This window comes from Pseudochaenichthys georgianus, chromosome 11, assembly GCF_902827115.2.
Source record: "Pseudochaenichthys georgianus chromosome 11, fPseGeo1.2, whole genome shotgun sequence".
NCBI classification, from domain to species: domain Eukaryota; kingdom Metazoa; phylum Chordata; class Actinopteri; order Perciformes; family Channichthyidae; genus Pseudochaenichthys; species Pseudochaenichthys georgianus.
The window spans coordinates 2,901,614-2,922,606 of NC_047513.1; the positions used below are offsets into that span (position 1 = coordinate 2,901,614).

General features: G+C 42.4%; 1 protein-coding gene, 1 long non-coding RNA gene and 4 other non-coding genes across 8 annotated transcripts; all 6 read left to right on the forward strand.

The window, feature by feature from the left end:
• Positions 1–2,340: 2,340 nt before the first annotated feature.
• On the forward strand, positions 2,341–6,364 carry LOC117455055 (uncharacterized). Of its 3 annotated transcripts, none has more exons than XR_004553057.2 (8): positions 2,341–2,405; positions 2,946–2,974; positions 3,282–3,375; positions 3,697–3,796; positions 5,046–5,074; positions 5,382–5,475; positions 5,798–5,889; positions 6,161–6,364. It is a non-coding gene; the product is annotated as an uncharacterized lncRNA (long non-coding RNA). The 3 variants fall into 3 exon arrangements; XR_004553058.1 differs by lacking the exon at positions 2,341–2,405 and adding an exon at positions 2,751–2,765; XR_004553060.2 differs by lacking the exons at positions 3,282–3,375; positions 3,697–3,796; positions 5,046–5,074 and having other exon boundaries at positions 2,374–2,405.
• Positions 2,804–2,871, forward strand: LOC117455694 (small nucleolar RNA SNORD52). The gene has a single exon (XR_004553138.1). It is a non-coding gene; the product is annotated as a small nucleolar RNA SNORD52 (small nucleolar RNA).
• On the forward strand, positions 3,019–3,086 carry LOC117455689 (small nucleolar RNA SNORD52). Its single transcript, XR_004553133.1, has one exon. It is a non-coding gene; the product is annotated as a small nucleolar RNA SNORD52 (small nucleolar RNA).
• LOC117455695 (small nucleolar RNA SNORD52) lies at positions 3,840–3,907 on the forward strand. The gene has a single exon (XR_004553139.1). It is a non-coding gene; the product is annotated as a small nucleolar RNA SNORD52 (small nucleolar RNA).
• Positions 5,119–5,186, forward strand: LOC117455690 (small nucleolar RNA SNORD52). The gene has a single exon (XR_004553134.1). It is a non-coding gene; the product is annotated as a small nucleolar RNA SNORD52 (small nucleolar RNA).
• Positions 6,365–10,850: 4,486 nt separating the features above from the next.
• c11h6orf47 (chromosome 11 C6orf47 homolog) lies at positions 10,851–16,042 on the forward strand. Its single transcript, XM_034094958.1, has 3 exons — positions 10,851–10,905; positions 11,069–11,950; positions 13,860–16,042. Exons 1-2 carry the CDS (start codon positions 10,851–10,853, stop codon positions 11,941–11,943), a joined length of 930 nt encoding a protein of 309 aa, XP_033950849.1. The 3' UTR covers positions 11,944–11,950; positions 13,860–16,042.
• The last annotated feature ends 4,951 nt before the right edge of the window (positions 16,043–20,993 follow it).

The following is a 20,993-nucleotide window of genomic DNA, read 5'->3' on the forward strand; positions in this document are numbered from 1 at the left end:
TCCACTTTCTTAGTGTTAGTGAGGACTCGAGCAGCAGCGTTCTGAATCAGCTGCAGCTTCCTAATAGATGTTTTAGTGAGACCTGTGAAGACACCATTGCAGTAGTCGAGTCTACTGAAGATAAAAGCATGGACACGTTTTTCCAAATCCTGCTCTAAGGGAGAAATAGACTGTTATAAAGAGTATCTTTTCTTCAAGAAGCTTCTGTATGATACAAAATACCTGTTTTTGACAGTTTAGTCTGTACATAATTGAGTTTTTCGTCAACAAGCAGTCCTAAAAATGTACATGCACCAACCTTTTCTATCTCTGTATTGCAAATCCGTATAATGCAGTCATTTCTACTCTCAGACTTTGTATTGAATAACATTTAATTTGTTTTGGCCACATTAAGGGATCATTTATTAACTGCAAAGCAGTTACATAGTATTTTTAATTCTGCATTCACAATTTTAACAAGATCGCCAAGATTATGATGGGAGCAGAGAATTCAAAGTTCAGGTTCAGCCTCAATATATTTGGGGAGAATTAAAATGAGTCTTCATTTGTAGACAGCCAAGCCCCCTCCTGTGTTCGCAGTGGCGTTTTTATATGTACAAAAGTGGTGGGGCACAAAAAACGTAGACGTCTATATATAAGCTTCTGCAGTGAGGTTCATGGCTGGTGAGGCTCTGGCACTGACTCTTCAGGTTTACAAATATTATATTTTGACCTAAATCAAAAAAAATTATATTATTTTCAAAAGCTTTTTTTGTCTGATGCTTCAATTAATTTTAAACAGACAGTTCAACAGAAGGATACCCAAAAAATGTAATTTTATCATTTACATATTGAATTGTTCTCTCTTAGTAAGATCACATTTTCAATAAAATTGCGGTCTTACCTTGACTTGAAGATGAAGTCCATTTGCCTATCCTTCTGGAAAAAAATCTCTATTACTTTTTTGTAAAAGTCCTCCTTATCTTCTTGTAGTTTCAAAAGTCTATCATAAATCTTATCGATAGATTTATGATTAGAACATTATAAAAGTAGGGTAGACATGTGGATATTATCCGGCTGAACAAAACGTGCATTTATCTAACAGCTACGTTTCCCACAGATCTTATTTCAAGCTATTTTCTAAAACCTTGTGGAGAAATCTCATTGCTTTTTTGTAGAGGGAAACCGAGCGCAGCTTACTTCCGGGTTTGAGGACTGCACTGCAATCACTAAGTTGATGCGATTTGATTGGATTGTGAGGCAAGGGAAGCCAGCTGCCTCTGGCTTCCCTTAGCATGGCCCTGACCAATCACAGGTTGGCAGGGGCATGACGTGAGCCTTGTCTGATTGGTCAATCCCTCCATTTTTTTTCAGCAAGGGAAGCCAATTTCGGCTGGCCTCCTCTCGCAACAGAGAGTGCAATCTACTGTTTCACCATAACATCTAGAGGGGCGCTGTTTCACTCTTTGTAAAATACTCAATGAGAATGGGGGAGAGACGTGCTGGCAGCAACACACAACTAAACGAAGTGTTTTTATTTATTTATTAAAATTATAATTACATTCCGAAAAAACAGGGGAAGCCTGGCTTCCCTTGGCCTCCAGGAGAAAACGCCACTGCTCTTAATTTTGCTCTCAAAGTGCACCAGATTGATGCTTTTAACTTCAATGTTTAAAAAAACATCTTCCCGGGAGAGCATGCCCCTGGACCCCCCTAGAGGAGGTGAGGACCCCCTTAGAGGAGGTGAGGACCCCCCTAGAGGAGGTTAGGTCCACGGTGTTTACATGCTTATTTATACAATATATGTGCTTATGCTAACATCATAAGACAAAAGTTGGTTTGTAGTGAGAACGCGCTAGAGTGAGGGGGGCCCCCAAGCCAAAGCTCGCTTAGGGCCCCCAAAAGTCTAGGGCCGGCCCTGCCAATAAGCCTCTGTGGCGACAAATTGTTATGTAACTGTTTCTTTTAAATTGTATGGCTTTTCATATCGTCACCTGATTCACAGATAACATATCAGAGCTTTACTTGATGTTACAGGTAGCTGAAGAAACGGAGTTCTGTTTAGAAAAGCTTTGTCTCTTATTTTTGAATTGCATCGATTAAACCGTTATAGCAGTCGATTCATTATTTCGGAGAGAAAATAGTGGACTTTTCCAGAATATTAGGCTGGGATTCTTTTTATCTCATCGTTTATTTGAATTTGGTCAGCGATGTAACTTACCCCTCTTCTTTGTCATGACACATTTCCAGACAGCAACATTTTAAACCGAGTTGTTTGAAGTACTTTCATTTACTGACGGTGGGGGCGCTGCATAACTGCGTAGCCTGCTTTAAACAAACAGAAGAAGACGACATGATTTTTATCAACAAACCTCCGCAGTCCGGACTTGTACAGGAGGCGGAGGAGTAATGAGGTATCGGGAGATGTGAGTCCAGCGGGCTGCTTGTGTTTCTGTTCCTCACAGGACATCATATGACCCGCAGATCCCGTGTGAACGCTCGACGTTAGTCAGTGGACGTCCGACAAGAAGCCCAATCATTTATAATGATTGGTTTACATTGATTATTGGTTATTATTATTGGTTATTGGTTTAAACTGCGTGAATAAAATAACTAGAGAGCTAAAGTACATTTCGTTCATCCAAAGGCACACTGATAACCTTGTGCTTTTAAGGCTTATGTAACAAACTGTGTGTATATATATATATATATATATATATATATATATATAACAGCAGCTCTTCATGCCGAGCACATGGCAACTGTAATGGCGGGATGAGCACATGGTGAGTGTTGGGATGCAGTGCAATGAGAACCAAAAGGCTGCAATGATGATCCACTAGACTAGAGTCTCTGATAAATCATGAAGATATCTTCACAGTGCTCTGAGTATGCCCAATATGAACTGTAAACAAAGTGCCAACATTAGAACATGTTGTAATACTTTTCTCTGATCTCATCACCAGGTTTCTCAAGATGTTGGAGACTCTCTTCGGTAAGTGTGCTATTCAATCATGTTTCCTTGAATCTTCTGCTATGTGGGATGATGATTTCATAGACTAGAGTCTCTGACAAAAGATGAAGATGTCTTCACAGTGCACTGACCACATAACCACACCAGTATGTTGAGCCCACCTACTGCTGATCATGTAGACTTCAAAGAATCATAACAGCTGGTGAAATTCCTCTGCTGACCCGTTTGAGGTGTGATTGCAGCAGATGGGCTTAGCATCATCAGGTGTGTTCTGTAAACGTCTCGTTGGTTTGCCATGTGCTGGTACTGACGTCCTGTTGCCTTGCAGCTCGTCCACACACTGATGGAAGGAGTTGCTGGGACATATCCACGTCTCATCCACAGACCTGGATGCTGACTCCAAGGCTGGAGCTCTACTGAGGGTGAGTGTAATAATGCAGTATTGCTGCTGGGCTTTATTAGAAAGGGTTACATCTGGGACGGCACCGGCTCATCGTAAATGGACCGTGTGATCTTGGAATTGTATGACCTTGGCTTGATGGATCTAAAGGGACTTGGAAGAGCTTTGGTCCGAGGTAGACCACCTCGGATGATTCAGTTTTTTGGTTCAACTGATGCAAACTGAAGTTTACTCGCAGCGCACTGAGACACTCGGACTGTTCAGCACCTGATGAGATTGTGTGGTAGCCATTGGTTACTGATGGAGGGAGAGCTGACTGCAACATGTGCTCTTTGTTCTTTAGATCTACAGCCAGTCCCAGCATGGAGTATCAATCGGCGAGATGTGTGCAGAAGCTCTTCATGCCGAGCACATGGCAACTGTAATGGCGGGATGAGCACATGGTGAGTGTTGGGATGGGATGGTGTGCAATGAGAACCAAAAGGCTGCAATGATGATCCACTAGACTAGAGTCTCTGATAAATCATGAAGATATCTTCACAGTGCTCTGAGTATGCCCAATATGAACTGTAAACAAAGTGCCAACATTAGAACATGTTGTAATTAGGGCTGTCAAACGATTACAATTTTTAATCAGATTAATCGCAGCTTAAAAATTCATTAATCATGATTAATCACCATTCTAACTATGTCCAAAATATGCCATTTATTTATGCATATTGTTGGGAATGGAAATATAAATGAAAGAAGGCGGATATATCCATTTAACACAGTATCTATGTTTATTATAAAAAAATTCTGCATGTCAAAATGAAAGACAACCCACACACCTATCAATCATCAAACCGTGGGGTCTTAATTCATTAGGTGTTGATTTCTATCAACGGGGAGTACTTCAGGAAAGTCGACGGGGGGGGGGGGGGGGGGGGCTAGTGGAGTATTTTGTGACCACAGAGTGTGAATGTTGTGATCGGCTGTTTTAGCGCAGTTCTCCAGTGAAGGGGGGAGTCAGTAGTTTTGGCACAGTTCCGTTGTACAGACCGACGTTAACAGCAGCCCTGTCCGTGCACACGGAGACCGACTCTGTCGTCCGGTGATCTAACCGCCTTCTGGAAAAGCTTCACAAGTACGTCGGTACGCAAATGCGCTTTGTGACACAAGTGACGGTACGCATTTCAGATTACGCACATAACCTGCGTACCAGTTAGTGCACCCCTGTACTACAGCAAGAGTATTCTCCGTCGGGACTTCTTGCAACAACACCACGCCGTTATCGTGATTCTGATTGGCCAGAAGACATTATCAAAGATGTTCTATTGAGAAGACGATCACTACGTGACAAAAGTTTTCAAAACCGTTTCTGGTCTTCGGTATTTCCAGACAAGTGGCTACTGAAATCAATCTTACTAACTGCTGTCTGTGCAATTTACTCCGCGAGTTGGCAGACTTTATTTTGCTTACTTTAACATCATTTTATATGGTGGGACTAAGCCATTTCTTGGTATGGGTGTAGCCTACCCCAGCCATACCCTGGCGCTGCCACTGGTGGGATGTATGGGACGGGCCATTCTGCACATGCGTTAAATGCGTTAAATATTTTAACGCAATAAATTCAAAAAAATTAATTACCGCCGTTAACGCGATAATTTTGACAGCATTAGTTGTAATACTTTTCTCTGATCTCATCACCAGGTTTCTCAAGATGTTGGAGACTCTCTTCGGTAAGTGTGCTATTAAATCATGTTTCCTTGAATCTTCTGCTATGTGGGATGATGATTTCATAGACTAGAGTCTCTGACAAAAGATGAAGATGTCTTCACAGTGCACTGACCACATAACCACACCAGTATGTTGAGCCCACCTACTGCTGATCATGTAGACTTCAAAGAATCATAACAGCTGGTGAAATTCCTCTGCTGACCCGTTTGAGGTGTGATTGCAGCAGATGGGCTTAGCATCATCAGGTGTGTTCTGTAAACGTCTCGTTGGTTTGCCATGTGCTGGTACTGACGTCCCGTTGCCTTGCAGCTCGTCCACACACTGATGGGAGGAGTTGCTGGGACATATCCACGTCTCATCCACAGACCTGGATGCTGACTCCAAGGCTGGAGCTCTACTGAGGGTGAGTGTAATAATGCAGTATTGCTGCTGCTGGGCTTTATTAGAAAGGGTTACATCTGGGACGGCACCGGCTCATCGTAAATGGACCGTGTGATCTTGGAATTGTATGACCTTGGCTTGATGGATCTAAAGGGACTTGGAAGAGCTTTGGTCCGAGGTGGTCTATGATGATTCAGTTTTTTGGTTCAACTGATGCAGAATGAAGTTTACTCGCAGCGCACTGAGACACTCGGACTGTTCAGCTCCTGTTGAGAATGTGTGGTAGCCATTGGTTACTGTGATGGAGGGAGAGCTGACTGCAACATGTGCTCTTTGTTCTTTAGATCTACAACCAGTCCCAGCGTGGAGGTCACTACGCCACATCTGCAACCACACAAACCTGGATGCTGCCTCCAAGGCTGGAGTTCTACTGAGGGTGAGTGTAATAATGCTGGGCTTTATAAAAAATGGTTGAATCTGGGACTGCACTGCCTCATCATAAATGGGCCAGTGCAGTAACTATGACTCTGGCTTGATGGGACTGGGAAGAGCTTTGGTCCGAGGTGGTCTATGATGATTCAGTTTTTTGGTTCAACTGATGCAAACTGAAGTTTACTCGCAGCGCACTGAGACACTCGGGACTGTTCAGCACCTGTTGAGAATGTGTGGCAGCCAAACACAGGTCACTAACTGTTTCGCTCCTACAGGTGTGACTGAAGGATCTGGATCTGGAGGACGTGCAGACGCATCACAAGCCGGGTGGAACAGTTCCACTGGGCTCTGCAGGGACATGGAGTGAAACTCGGACTCCTGTCCCCCGTCTTGTTCTACAAGGCTATTCATCTAAACTGTTCACTACATTGACATGAATTTGTATTTGAAGAATTTTCAAATAAATGTTTGACAAAGAATGGACACTGCCTTTTTCACACAAATATTTCTGAGACAAACTAAGCCCATATGGTGATGGCGAGATGAAGCCTTACGGCCCGTCCACACAGCGGCGTGCGTTGAAGCTTCAACGCTTCTTCCCATTCACTTTGAATGGGGTGACGTCACGCTTTGCCGAACTGCATTGTGGTTCCGTCGCTTCGCTCCAAAGTTCAGAAAAGTTCAACTTTTGAAGCTTCGACGAAAGTGTCAGCCAATCAAATCATATACCAGCACAAGCTCTAGCTAATCAAACCGCGTGCTGTGTGTCCGGGGAGTGAGATTCATGTGATTAGTCGAGTTTCAGACACGCCCACCGGCAAGCTTCAACACACAACGTGGTTTGATTGGCTAGAGCTTGTACTGGCATATGATTTTGATTGGCTGACACTTTCGTCGAAGCTTCAAAAGTTGAACTTTTCTGAACTTTGGAGCGACGGAACCACAATGCAGTTCGGCAAAGCATGACGTCACCCCATTCAAAGTGAATGGGAAGAAGAGTTGAAGCTTTAACGCACGCCGCCATGTGGATGGGCCGCAACACGGCGCAGACGGACCCGGTGGAATACCGGGAGAATAACTCTAAACAACGAAAATCACATTTTCATGTTAACAATATTGTTTTTAATCTAGTTTAATGATTGTGATTGAAAAGCCTAAGGAGACTGGCAGGGGCGCCGCCAGGGATTTTGGGCCCCATGAAAAGATATAACATTGGGCCCCGCCACTAGGCCCAGGCCACGCCAACCAAGCACAATGCTGTAACCACACCTCCAGAACCCAACCCACTCATTTATGCTTTAAATAACTCTACCTATAACAGGCTTGCATCTATCTTGTAGGTCCAATACTAACTGCACAATATTTACTGACACTGAGCAGTGAACATATAATAATAATATAATAATCCTTATATTTATTATAGCGCTTTATCAAAGACTCTCAAAGCGCTTTACAAATACACATTACACATACAGATCATACATGTAATGGTCATCTACTGTGGACAATACCCACAGGAGCAAATTCGGGTGAAGTGTCTTGCCCAAGGACACAACGGCCTGACGCAGTGGGCGGGAGCGGGTTTTCCCTGGAGTTCCCCCACGCCCCCTTGATCTGATGATCAAAAGCACAGACCACTGCGCCACCCGTCCCTCCATATAACACTGTGCAGACGTGCAGTAGAATTCACTATTTTATATAACACTAACATTCCTGACAATAGATCTTAATAGTTATCTTTTATGGTGTACATGCCTTTTTTAATAACATTTTTGAATGGAACATTCATAAATCAAAATAAATATACATGACCTCTTAAATTAAAAATAAAGTGAACATTAACACCAATATTATCATTTATAAAATGCTTATAACAAAAAAATAACATAAGCAGCAGATTTTTTATTAAATATACATACCAACTACAAAATAAGCGGGTATTAAAGTGTAAACGGACAATAAAAAAGAAATGAAAGTGAAAAGGCCTGATGGTGGTGCTAAATCAGAGCCTATTACCTGTTCTCAGTCTTTTTCTCATCATGCATCTTCTGTGTAGTGATCCAATATCGTTACCATAGCCTTGCCCTTTAACAGTTATCACGAGCCCTGGCTCAGCCTTACTCACCAAGAGCCCAGCGCCTAGCCTTCTTACAGGCAAAGTCACTGATCAAGTCCTTGGACAACCAGTGGTGTAGTGGGCGTTGGATGCGGGGGTACGCCGTACCCCCACTTATTTGAAGCATGATTTTTTTTTAATTGTCTAATAAATATAAAATCATTGCCAGTGTTATAAGTTGCAAGTGTGTAGGCTATTTGTTGTAATAATGACGAAAACATAATAGCCAGTTTTCACAGTAATTATAATAAAAACGTAGCTCAAGCATTTATGCAACTTGATTTGAAGCGTGTGTGTGGCTGGTGTGTGAGGGACAGCACCGTGTGCGTGTAGGGTGACCAGGTGTTCCCGCTTTGTGCGGAACTGCACACACAGCATTTTTATTATTTGTCCCGCGTCCCACAAATTGAGACCATGTCCCTCATTTGAGTGACAGTCGCGCAGAAAGGCCGGATCGGTTCGCTGACGGCAGGCACCCACCGCCCTTTATTATTATATTGTCTTAACAGCATCATGTAAGTTGCGCTGACAGGCGACACAGAGGTCCACAGTGTACCCCCCCCCGTTGACAGTTCACGAGCGCGTCCATAGTGTCTCCCGTCCAACCCCCCCCCGTCCAGTAAAAAAATCCCCACTACACCACTGGGGACAACTGATTTAGTATGAATAGCTGCTAAAAATGTACCTGCATTTATTAAATGTCAGCTAAAAGAGGAGTGAAATGAAAAACCTTTTCTGTGAAGATATTAACAGTACTTAAAGGTGGGGTAGGTAATTTTGGATAAACCAGCTCGAGTGCGCTGGAATTTGAAAATACACAACCGGAAAAAATCTGCCACTTCCTTACAGAGCCCCTCCTCCAACACACACAAGCCGACCAATGAGGGCACCAGATAAGTTTGTGCACAGATGGAAGGCTGACGGGCAGGGAGGCCATCCAGTTATTTTAGCCGGGCCGGCTAAAATGATTGGTCGTGCTTTTTACAGCGCCATGGCTTCCACAGATGAATTTCTTTTTTAATGGATTTTAAGCACTTAAGCTATTCATTGCTATCGGGATGTTAAGAGCATTCCATGGAATATAACAAAAAGTATATCTCGAGCCGGTTTCTCAAACTTACCTACCCCACCTTTAATGTCAGCAAAACATTACAATTATTATTTACAATGGACTACGCTTAGCTAACAGACTAATTTCCACCACTCATGGACCACACCCACCTTTTCTTTTGAAAAACTGGGTGACATACTGTCACCCTTCAGTCCCTCTTTCTTGACTTTCTCTCCTTTCTTTTCTTTCTTGAAAGCCTGACTTTGTTAGTCATTGAGACATCGTACACTACACTACTACTACACTACTTTTAACTTCAATATTAAAAAAAAAAGTATCTTCCTGGGGAACATGCCCCCGGACCCCCCGAGAGGAGGTTAGGTCCACCCCCCATATAAAATCATGTTCAAATGGATAGGATACTAAATGCATTTGCACACATCTTGTGTCCATATTTTTCTGTTTCGGTGGTCATGCCACAAGGGTGTGGGGGGGGGGGGGGGTGGTGCGCCAGCAAAAATCTTGCCTAGGGCAGAAAATTGGTCAGAGCCGGCCCTGTCGGCGGCACTCGATGACGTAGTATGCTTGAAATAGTGGCTCTGGAGCCACTATTGAGAAACACCCACTGTCTCCGTCCCGTCTCAGGACTCCAGACTACCGATGCTGTGTACGTGTCGCCCGGTTGCTCTGTCCGGACTGTATGTAACCGCCAACCGGAACACGTCGGTTTGTTGACGGCTCGGTGTCTAGCGGTCAGGAGCTCGCTCGGTGGTTCGACTTCTGATGCTAGCGGGGAGGCTAGCTGACGGTCTGACACGAACTCAAGCTAACGTCACTGAAGGTGAGCTAGTATCTATTGTCATGCTGGCTAACGTTAAACGATAAAAAAAAACACTAAAATGGTTTACTGAAAAGAGTTGGTAAGCGTTAAACTAGCTGTCATACGCTGCTAACCAGTGTTATTGTTCTAGTAAACCCTGCAGGTTAGCTAAGACTAAAACTAAGACACAGTGTAACATTAGCTAAACCGCATTGATGTGGATTTGGAAGTAGTTGTTGTAACTAGTACACTTACCAAGTACTGTACTTAAGTACAATTCTGAGGGACATGTACTTTACTTGAGTATTTTACTTGTTTGCTACTTTGTTCTTTACCACTACAAATTAAATTAATAGTGTACTTTTCCCTCCACTACATGTATTTAATCCCGTTAGTTACTTCACAGATCTGGATGAATGATGTGAAATATAATCAAGTGTTAAATCAGACTTTAGTTCCACCTGGAGTAAATCCAACCAGCTACCCTGCAGTCTACAAAGCCATTCAGACTAGCTGCACCTTCACCAGCTTTGAGAACACTTTCATGATCAATCATTATAAAACATATCATATATATTATTCTGAAATGGACCAATCTGCACAACGACTTTTACTGTCGCTACTTTCACTATATGTTGATGCTAATACTTTAGTACTTTTAATGAATTACATGATCTGAGCACTTCTTCCCCCTCTGCATGTAGCCCATGCATAAACCAACTGTATGTCTTTTTGTTTTTTTGCAGATCTAAGGAGAGACTAAATGTGTTTTCCGGAGTCTCTGAGAAGTTTGTGTAGCAACATTGTTAACATTCTGGAAACTGAACCTAAATTCTGATCTCAACCTACTCACTGTACTAGCCGGTGCTAACTTGCTCATAAGCACATTTGAAGGTAATGCTCCTGAACGCAACCTTGGCAGCTCCAAATGTTGCCAGGTTGAACCAAAGACATGTAGAGGAGGAGCCTGACATCTAAATGGCAGGAGGGGTTGACTGTGGTATTCAGCTGCACTGCCCCAGCACACCCACAGGTGTGTCTGTGGCCTGAGGACATATTTGAACAAGTATTACAACTTCAGCACTGGCAGTTCATGCATGCTTTCCCAATAAGGGAGTCAGATTAGCTGAGAGTCTCTGCATCTTAATTCAACTCCAACAAGCTCTGTGAGAAAGCATGACAGCTGTGGTGAGCAGAGCGTGGGGGGGGGGTGCGCTCCTGGGGGGGCAAGAGTGCTGTGTCAGAGAATAACACCGAGGTGAGAGGGGGCCAGGAGCAAGGAGTCAGCAAACCGGGCCAGAGGGGCTGGACCTCCTGGATCTGGGGAGGGTGGAGGAGTGAGAAAAGCAGTCCGGCGGAGGAGTTCTGGGAGGCGCAGGAGAAGCTTCAGCCAAGAGAAGTTGAAGTCCTCAGCGCCAGGCAACAGGCGACCAATCCAGAGTCTCGATGGTGGAATAAGTATCTCCCAACTTCTTACATTTCATGGCCAGAAAAAAGCGAGCCAAGTACACTGAGACAGAAGAAACGGGATGGAGGTACGAGTGACGGGGAGGGGGACTTCTCGGACTACGGGACGCCTCCTCCCTCTCCCATACCCCCTTCTTCATCTCCTTTTCGACTCTTTGCTAACAGCTGGAAGATGGACATCCTCCCAGAGCACTACGACATCTGCTTCAACTTCCTGCGCCACCTGTTCGATCTGTTTGTGGTGGGCTTCCTGTGGACGGTGTCCCCCCCCACCAAGCTGATCCTGGAGGTGTTCGGGGTGCAGGGGGCTCTGAGGCTGTGGCTGCACGGTATGGCCATGTTTTTCGTGTCTTCGGTGGGAATGGCAGGGCTACTCTGGCTGATCCAGGAGTACCTCCCTCAGTTCGCCCTGATCTACGGCATCATCCAGGCGCTGGTGATCTCCGTCAGCGTGCGACAGAGCGTGATACTCGGCGGGGAGGAAGAAGAAGAAAAAGAAGAAGAAGAAGTTGAGGAGGAGGACAAGGAGACGGAGGAAAAGAAAGACAGTTTGGAATGTGAAGAAAAGCTTGTGTCTGTAAAAGACAAAGTGAAGACAAGTTAGACTTGAGGTAAGGCCCACCATTCCTCATGTCTATGTTACACTTCGCCACCTCACAAGTGTTTCCTTTTCTCTGATGCTTTGCGTGACATTCCACAAATACCCAAATGATGAACCTCTTAATAACCACCAACCGCTGAAGCTGTAGCATTAGGTGCTTTCACACCGCAGTACTTTTCCCACAAAGGTTCATGAGAACTTAGTTCATGAGAACTCTTTAGTTCGCATGAACTAAGTACAGATCACGTTCACACCGGAAAAAGTCCCTGGGGGTGGATTAGGCAAATGAAGCCGCTGACGTCACGTATTCTTCTTCTGCTTTGGGTTTACTGGCAGGCCGCAAACCACTTCACCGCAAACCACTTCACCGCAAACCACTTCACGGCGTATACTGCCGCCCGGAGTCCCCGGCCGGAAGTCCCCGGAGTTGGGGAAGGCTTCAGTAGAAGCTGCTGGGACTCCCAGCAGCTTCTACTGAAGCCTTCCGAGTAAATCACCAGAACGCCGACACCTCCTCATCTCCACCGCTCCCATGTTTTCTTTTGTGTTGCCATAAGTTAGTCTCTCTGCGTTGGTGCGCGGGGCTAATGCTAACGCTAATAATAACGCTAATAATGCTAATGCGAGGATAATAAAATGGTAGCTACACAAACACTTTTTGGGAGTTTTAAGGGGCGTGGTTTGCAATCCGCCCAGCCAATCAGACACAGGAACCTTTTTCTCCCACGAAAGTCCCCGCTCTCTAGCAGGGACGGAAAAGGGGGTGAAAAGGTTCTCATTAACTAATTTTAGTTCCGGCTCTTTTTGGTGTGAACGCAACATTTCGGAACTATATCGGAACTAAAGTGGGAAAAGTACTGCGGTGTGAACGCGCCTATTGTCACTGCAGGTAGTTTAGCTCAGGTCAGTTTCCAAGTCTACATTGACTCCAAATCATCCTTCTTTAGTGAGGCCAGGTCTGGAGGCTCTCACTCCAGTGTGGGCGGCCCTCACCCCTCCAGGCGGACCTCACCCCTCCAGGCTTCATAGAATCAGAACACCTTGATTCGTTGATGCTCATCATAGTGACCGAAATTCATAAATCAATATTTTGTTGTTGTACGTTTTTATGAAATCCCTGTACTTTGTTTTGTGAGAGTATTTCCTCTATACGGAAACTTCATGAAAATGCATTTGGGAACGATTATAATTTACTCATAATGGTTTATTAGAGTGCAATATTCAGGGACTTTAGTTTCCTTCAATTCTTTGCCTCTACTTCACTTAATTGAAAATATGAATTTAATATTTAATGAAGTGTTATTTTGACAGCTACACTTAGAGAACGGCCGAGGATTAGTGAACAATTTTGTTCTGAGATTGAAGTCAAAATTCTGACTTTTTTTCTGGCCCTCATCCTCTTCCATACTAAAGCAAAAGAACAACATTTATTTGTTCTATTCTTTTCTAACTGCCAGGGATATTGTAATTATCATGTTTCTTTAAACTCTTACATACCAAATCAGTGTTTGGTCTTAAAAATCCAGAATCAGTCAGGGGTTATAACTGATAGCACTAACCGGTAACTTTACAGACACAAGATAAAAAAACATCTCTTAGTGGTTAACCAATCACAACAGAGCCAGCCAGCTAACCAATCAGAGCAGACTGGGCTCTGGTTTCAGACAGAGGGTGAAAAGAGGTGCTGCAGCACAGGCAGTATGAGAAAAGGAAAGAGCTTTTTGAACATTAAAGCATGGCGACATGTCCCAGTAGAGACACTAAGTGCTGATATACACCTGAACATGAGAATAATATGTCCTCTTTAAGTAAGTGTTGGGCCCTTTAAGTAAGTGTTGGGCCCTTTTCTCTTAAATTCAATGTCACTGCTCTGTAAACACTTGTGAGCTGTTATTCAGAGAGCTGTGCTTCCTCCACAGGCTGAGGAGCTGCTGTGTGTCAGCTGATGAGGACCTCCAGCTGGACCACACACACACACACACACACACACACACACACACTGCTGCCCAGCTTAATAGCTGTATTGCACCTTCACTACACTCCAGCCAGTTCTGCTCATGTCACTTTGTTTAACACTAATGAACTGTGTGTATGGACGTCTGTCCTCACTTGATCTTCATGCTGTCACCACAATATGGACATTACACGGTTGAGTAACCACTACTACAACGCCATGAATGTTGAAGCAGCAAGAAGAGAAAGCATATTGAGGACGTGTTGCAATTCATTGAGCTAACATTTCATTTCCTGACTTGGGGGACGACGTTGTTTTCTGATTCACCCCGAGAGAGTTTGGGACCAGGTTATTGCCTTTGGTGACTTTTGAGGGAATCGACAACCAACACCAACACAGCCGGAATGCCTCGGAGAGAAGGAGAGAAATGTGAATCAAGGTTTTTAGTACCACAGATATAAAACTCTTCTAAGAGGTAAACATTCAAAGTTATCCATATTAAGTGCATTTGGAATCCTAAAGGTCTATCCAGTGCACTTCAAACACTACCTGCTAAATATCATCCCATCTTTAATTGAATTGAACTGAAGCACAGAAAATAAGCATGGGTTTCTGTCCCATCTCCAGCTGGCTCCAACTAACCTATGAGATTGATTTGATTGTTGGTACAGAAATCCTACTACCGGACTACAAACCGCAATATTGCTTATCAGTCTGTGATTAAGCTGCATCTATTTATGAACCAACCAATCAGACCTGTGACATCACATCCCTGTCTTTGGGGCGGGTTTATTCAACAGAAGGCTAACATCCAAATATGGAGACGTTCTGAGGAAGCAGTAACTACACCGTCCGTATCCAAGCCATGAGAAATGTTGTCTCTTAAAAATAAAATATATATATTTTCACACCGAAGACTAAATGAATGGAATGCGATGGGAGTCTTTTTTTGAGGAACGAGCATCTAACAGCCATAGAGGAACCCTCAGCTGTGAGTGCTTCTCTCTACATATCAGTCTGGAGTGAACCCGGAAAGAGTAACCAAACGTTTGATGTTAGAAATGTAAAGTAGGGATCCCCAGCACATAGAAACTGCCGGAAGCTAATCTGCATATGTTGGGCAATTTGCACAGTTAGCATAAGTTGCATTAATTAGCATTATAGCCTATAATTTGATGAATCCAATGTTGGAGTAGTTTATTGAGGATGTCGAATCAATTCCTGACATTTTCAGGTTGCATGATGGCAGGTTTAACCAGAAGGTGGCCATGCTTGTACTCCCGGTGGGATGATCTTCATTCATTTTGGGTCGATTTTAACCTTTTCGGGGACTCAAAACCTCCATTTGTTATCCTTAACATTTCAGAAATGGATTACATATTCAATATACCTTAACACATGCAGAAAACAGCCAAGCTATTTAATAGATATTGTCTGCATGTGCTATTTAATGCTAATGAATTCTACTTATGCTAATTGTGCAAATGACCCAACATATGAGTTAGCATCCTGCAGTTTCTATCTGCTACTATATTTTTCTACTATACATTTCATAAAACTGGGGTACTCAACAACGGGTTCACAGTGCTGGAAAGTAGACTTTCTAAACGTGTTTTGTACTTGATCTATGTTCATAAGAGCTGATGGAAGACAAGAGACATGTGTGAAGACTTGACCATGTACAGTGCATGATGTACTTGACACTGAGAAAAGACTCAATGTGCTCCTTGCTCGTTCCATGAATCAGAAACGTGACACATGACACCAGCAGCACACATCCATGTGTCAGGATAGCTTGTTGCCTTTGGTTCTTCTCTGTGCCATGAGGTTTGTTTCAAACTTCACTCATTCCTATGTGATTTCTGGACTTTAATTGATGTCATGCTTTAGAGTTAAAGGTACAACAGTGAAAGTGCACAATAGCATGTTTTTCCTACACCCTGTTGTATTTAAACATATGTGACTTGTATTACACATTCTCTCTCTCAGCATGTGTGTATCGTTTGTTATCCAGAAAGCACCGTTTGTATCAGATGGAAGCGTTTGTGTACACTTATATACAATACAAGTGTAAAAATCTAATTTGTATGACAAAGCAGAACCACTACCAACAATAAAAAGTGATTTCCAGTGTGTCCCGAAGCATAACACCGCTCTAAAGACATTACAGTGAACATTACATGCTCCCCTTTTAGTTTTGGAAAGGCAATGTGCAACCTGGAGGTTGGAATGAAATTAGAATCCTGACCCTTTGGAACAATCGGTCAACAGAATATATATTTGCAAATATTTTGATATTATTGTTTGAGACTTTTTCACAAACTAGAGGTGGAGAAATCAATAATGAGAATACTAGTTGCTGCCCTTTATTCAATAGAATGATATTGTTAATGAATTCATATAAAATGTCTTTCACTAACAAACTAAAAATAGGCGTTCCAAAAGCCTGTTGACAGTTAAGTTTGCACATTATCTGCAAAAATGAAATAAAACCATCCATTTCACTTCCTTTTGATAGGAATGATGGTAGTGTTGTGCCAAGGAGAGTACTCAGAAGATCATTAGGACCCTTTTTATTTTCATTTAAGAAGAATTCATCTAATGTGATTCATCTCAGAATTCTGGCATTTTTTTTAATTTGCGAGGATCTCAAAAATAATTTCACATGTGGCCCTAATGCCTTTTCAGTATTTTATAAACAAAACAATAGGATTTCAAAATTGTATTTTGCTAAATGAAATTTGACCCATGTGTACATCTGTGTTGCCTTTAATTCATCACATATTGCAGTGTTCCAGTCAGGCTTTCGTCCAAACCACAGCACTGAGACTGCTCTTGTAAAGGTCTTTAATGACATCCACTTAAACACAGACAGTGGCAGAACTTCAGTGTTAGTATTATTAGATCTCAGTGCTGCGTTTGACACTGTTGACCACAGCATATTACTAGACCAACTGGAAAACTGGGTGGGACTTTCGGAAACAGTTCTAAATTGGTTTGAATCCTACCTTAAGGACAGAAACAACTTTGTTTCTGTAGGTAAATACACATCTGAGTTGACAAATATGACGTGGGGTTCCTCAAGGCTCCATCTTGGGGCCTCTTCTCTTTAACGTCTACATGCTACCACTGGCTCAGATAATGAAAAACAACAAAATAAGTTACCATAGCTATGCGGATGACACACAAATTTACGTAACAATTTCACCAGGAGACTATGCTCCAATTCAAACACTGAGTAAGTGCATTGAACACATCAATGACTGGATGTGTCAGAACTTTCTCCAATTAAACAAAGATAAAACTGAGGTAATGGTTTTTGGAGCCAAGGCAGAACATATAAAAGTTAGCGCTGAGCTTCAGTCTGCAATGTTCAAACAACAGATAAAGCCAGAAATCTAATGTAGTCATGGACTCTGACCTGAGTTTCAACAGTCACATTAAAACAGTTACTAAATCAGCCTACTATCACCTAAAGAACATATCTAGGATTAAAAGACTAATGTCACAGCAGGATCTGGAGAAACGTGTCCATGCTTTTATCTTCAGTAGACTGGACTACTGCAATGGTGTCATCACAGGTCTCACTAAAAAATCTATTAGGAAGCTGCAGCTGATTCAGAACGCCGCTGCTCGAGTCCTCACTAACACTAAGAAAGTGGATCACATCACTCCTGTTCTGAAGTCTTTACACTGGCTTCCTGTGTGTCAAAGAATAGATTTCAAAATACTGCTGCTGGTTTATAAAGCACTGAATGGTTTAGGCCCAAAATACATTTCTTACCTCCTGCTAAATTATGAACCATCCAGATCTCTCAGGTCTTCAGGGACTGGTCAGCTTTCTGTCCCCAGAGTCAGAACTAAACATGGAGAAGCAGCGTTCAGTTATTATGCTCCAAATATCTGGAACAAACTCCCAGAAACCTGCAGGTCCGCTGCAACTCTGACTACTTTGAAATCCAGGCTGAAGACTTTTCTTTTTGTCGCTGCTTTTAATTGAACTATTCATATCTTAGACTGCACTGTAACTTTTATCCATGTATTTTTTCTTTTTATGTTTATTTTATTAGCTTTTATTTTTAATGACTGATTTTAAATGCCATTTTCTTAATGTCTTTCGTTTTTTGTAAAGCACTTTGAATTGACTTGTGTTGAAAAGTGCTATATGAATAAACTTGCCTTGCCTAATATGGTGAGGAAAGCTATTTTGATAAGAGCAGCGGACACACTGACTGCTGGACCACTGCATATCTGTGCTGTCATTGAACTAACTGTACTACGCTACACTGAGGCTCAATAAATATTCCCTTTATTAAACTGTCTGATTGTATTTATCTCCTACACTCTTTTACACACTTTAAAGGTCACCTATTATGCAAAAGGCACTTTTTGATGTCTTTTATACATACATGTCCCCGGTGTGTAAGGAGACTCACAAAGTGTCATCTCTAAAAACGGGGGTACAACGGAGCTGATCCATGACGACATCACTAAAGTGTGGGCTGGCTTTACGTTGAACTCCCGCCAACGTCCCAACCTGTCGTCTCCGTATTCAGTCGCGAGCTGAACAGTTGTGTTTGTTGTAAAAGGATCGGATTGTATTTCTGCTCAGTGTTGGTGTATTGACTACTGCCTGAATCTGCTTTGTGAAAGGAAGCTTTTCCTACAATTAAAATCATTTCTGATCCTAAATATCTTGGTTTCTTCTTTTCTAAGGTCACGTTGATTTGTTGTTTTACATAATGCACAAGTAAAAACATCTTATTGATATTTATATGCATTGTGCTTGATATTGAGGTATTCCAACATGAATGGAAAGTAATCAGGTTACATTACTTTTATATTCTGATAGTCAGATTAGGTTACTGATGACAGTTTCTTTACAGGCAACCCTCCCAACCCTGTATACACCACACATGAGCCAGCTGAATGACAGATTAAGACTTTATTTCACATGAAATCTGCTCTCATTATGATCATAGTATATACAGAAGGTGCATTACCAGAACAAGAACAATGTACATATGTAACAATGTGTTAAGACAGAGGAGAGGCGGCAGGGTGGAACTCATACTGTCACATATCTGAACCAGGACCACGATGAAGATGAAGATGGAGCCTGCATCAGAGCTCAGAGACCACGGAGGAGCTGGATCTAAAGGGTGCTTATGGCTGCTTTGAAAAGGAACTCATTATTTGTCCATTCATACAAATGAACGATGTTATTCACAACTCAGGACGGTTGAGTTTGTCTAAGCTCTAAAAACACGTTTCCATACGCCAACATGTCATAGTTTCTAAGATTGTCCAGTGGATTTATCTAAAAATCAATCAAGCAAATGAAAACCAGAGAAAAAAGTATAAATGTAAAAAATACAATCACTCGCTGAGGTCTCATTACAGAAAACGGATGATTCGAGCTCTGCAAAAGCTACCACGTGATTTTAGTTTACATTTGACACAACTGGAAGTCCTCGACGTGCAGTTTGAGTGATCCGGGTTTACACGATGTTAGCCAGATCAAGTCACCTCCCAACACAGGCCAGGATGTATTGGTCGATCAGACGTCATGAGAACAGCAAACTAATAGGTGGGCGATGAGTCACTATATTCTTCATGTTTTCATTCGGCAGCCATGTTGTTCAGACCGGTGCTCATTTTATCAGCAGGATGAGACTTCTGACGAATAGTCATCCGTCAAGAGGAAATACAGACTGAGTGATAACCAATGAAACAACTACTGTCACGCAGCCTTTAAACTAAAGACAATCTTTTACAATATAAGACGATATCAGGATTTGACTAGATATGGATATTTTCAATTGTGTGTTGTACCTCAGCTCCATCACTTCTGAACTATGCTCCATGTCACGGTTCATAGGGATATCTGTGGTTTAAAAAAGTTTCATAAAACATCAATATTATAACTAAATGCTGATTGGCCAGTCTGACATTCTAACTGTGAAATTAAACAATTCATGTTTGAAATAATGAAGAGGTGCTGAAGGCACTTTAAGGATTGTAATTAAATCTCCTGTTTGACCTTGATGCAATGTGTTGGAATTACTTTAACTTGTTTTATATCTTACATTTAGTCATTACTGTAAAGCATCTTCTAAGCAATCGGGTTGGAAGAAGTGAGAACCCCAGTGTTGAGTGAAAGCATTGAAGTGATCGTGAACGGTGATGGTGCTGAAGCCAACGGAGTAATATGTCATCAGTCTTGTGCAATGTGTTCTTTTAACAACCGGCACAATCCATCTTCCAATCAGAAACAGCACACAGTGACTGAGCTGTTAGTGACTGCATAATAGGATGAAACCAACATGTGCTGTGGAAAGGAGAACACACTGGGACCCCGCTCAGACAGGCAGCTGGGGCCAGAGCTTCTGTTTCTAACCTCTGCATCAGAATCAGAGCGTTTATACGTTTCAGCTTCTTCACGACAAATTACAAACACCTCCTGCTGAGGAACATTTCCCAAAGAATTACAGAGAACTCTTTAATGGGCAGTATGAGACTTTGTGACAAGCGGTGGCATTGTGTTGCACTGGAGCTCAAACGATGTTAAAGGGTTACAGTGGCTGCCATGCTTAAAGCCGAGTCAGCACATTATCAGCTGTACAGGAGCATTTCAATGATGCACTTCACGCCACACACAATATGTCCATCGTGCTTTTCTTTTTTACATATCTCAGTTTACTTTGGCAATCAAATATTGTTTACAGAACTGCCGACCATTTTCCAAAGCTCTGTGCAGAACACGCATCACTTCTGTGAAGGCTGGTTTTCTTTATCGCTGGAAGTTAACGTTGGGCGGTGATTACATATACAATTATGAAGCAATGTTGTTGTCAAATGTTTCTGGAATAAACACGCCATTTCATTAAGAAAATGTCTAAAACATTACCCTGCATTCTTACTAAATGATAAATTAATTAATTAAGAAAGAAAAATGGTCAATGGAGCTGAAGTGATTCCTGCGGAGAGGATAGAGCCACCTGAGGAAACTCTTTTGGGATGTGACCCAAAGTAAAAACATGTGGAATTGTTAAAAAATTCTCAAATTTAGACTTTTTTCTGACGTGGCCAAAGTTAA

Excerpts from the sequence above, each read along its gene's own strand:
- c11h6orf47 (XM_034094958.1), top strand. The coding sequence starts at position 10,851 with ATGGCAGGAGGGGTTGACTGTGGTATTCAGCTGCACTGCCCCAGCACA. Across the intron at positions 10,906-11,068 it reads CTGCCCCAGCACACCCACAG|AGCGTGGGGGGGGGGTGCGC; the intron begins GTGTGTCTGTGG and ends TGTGGTGAGCAG.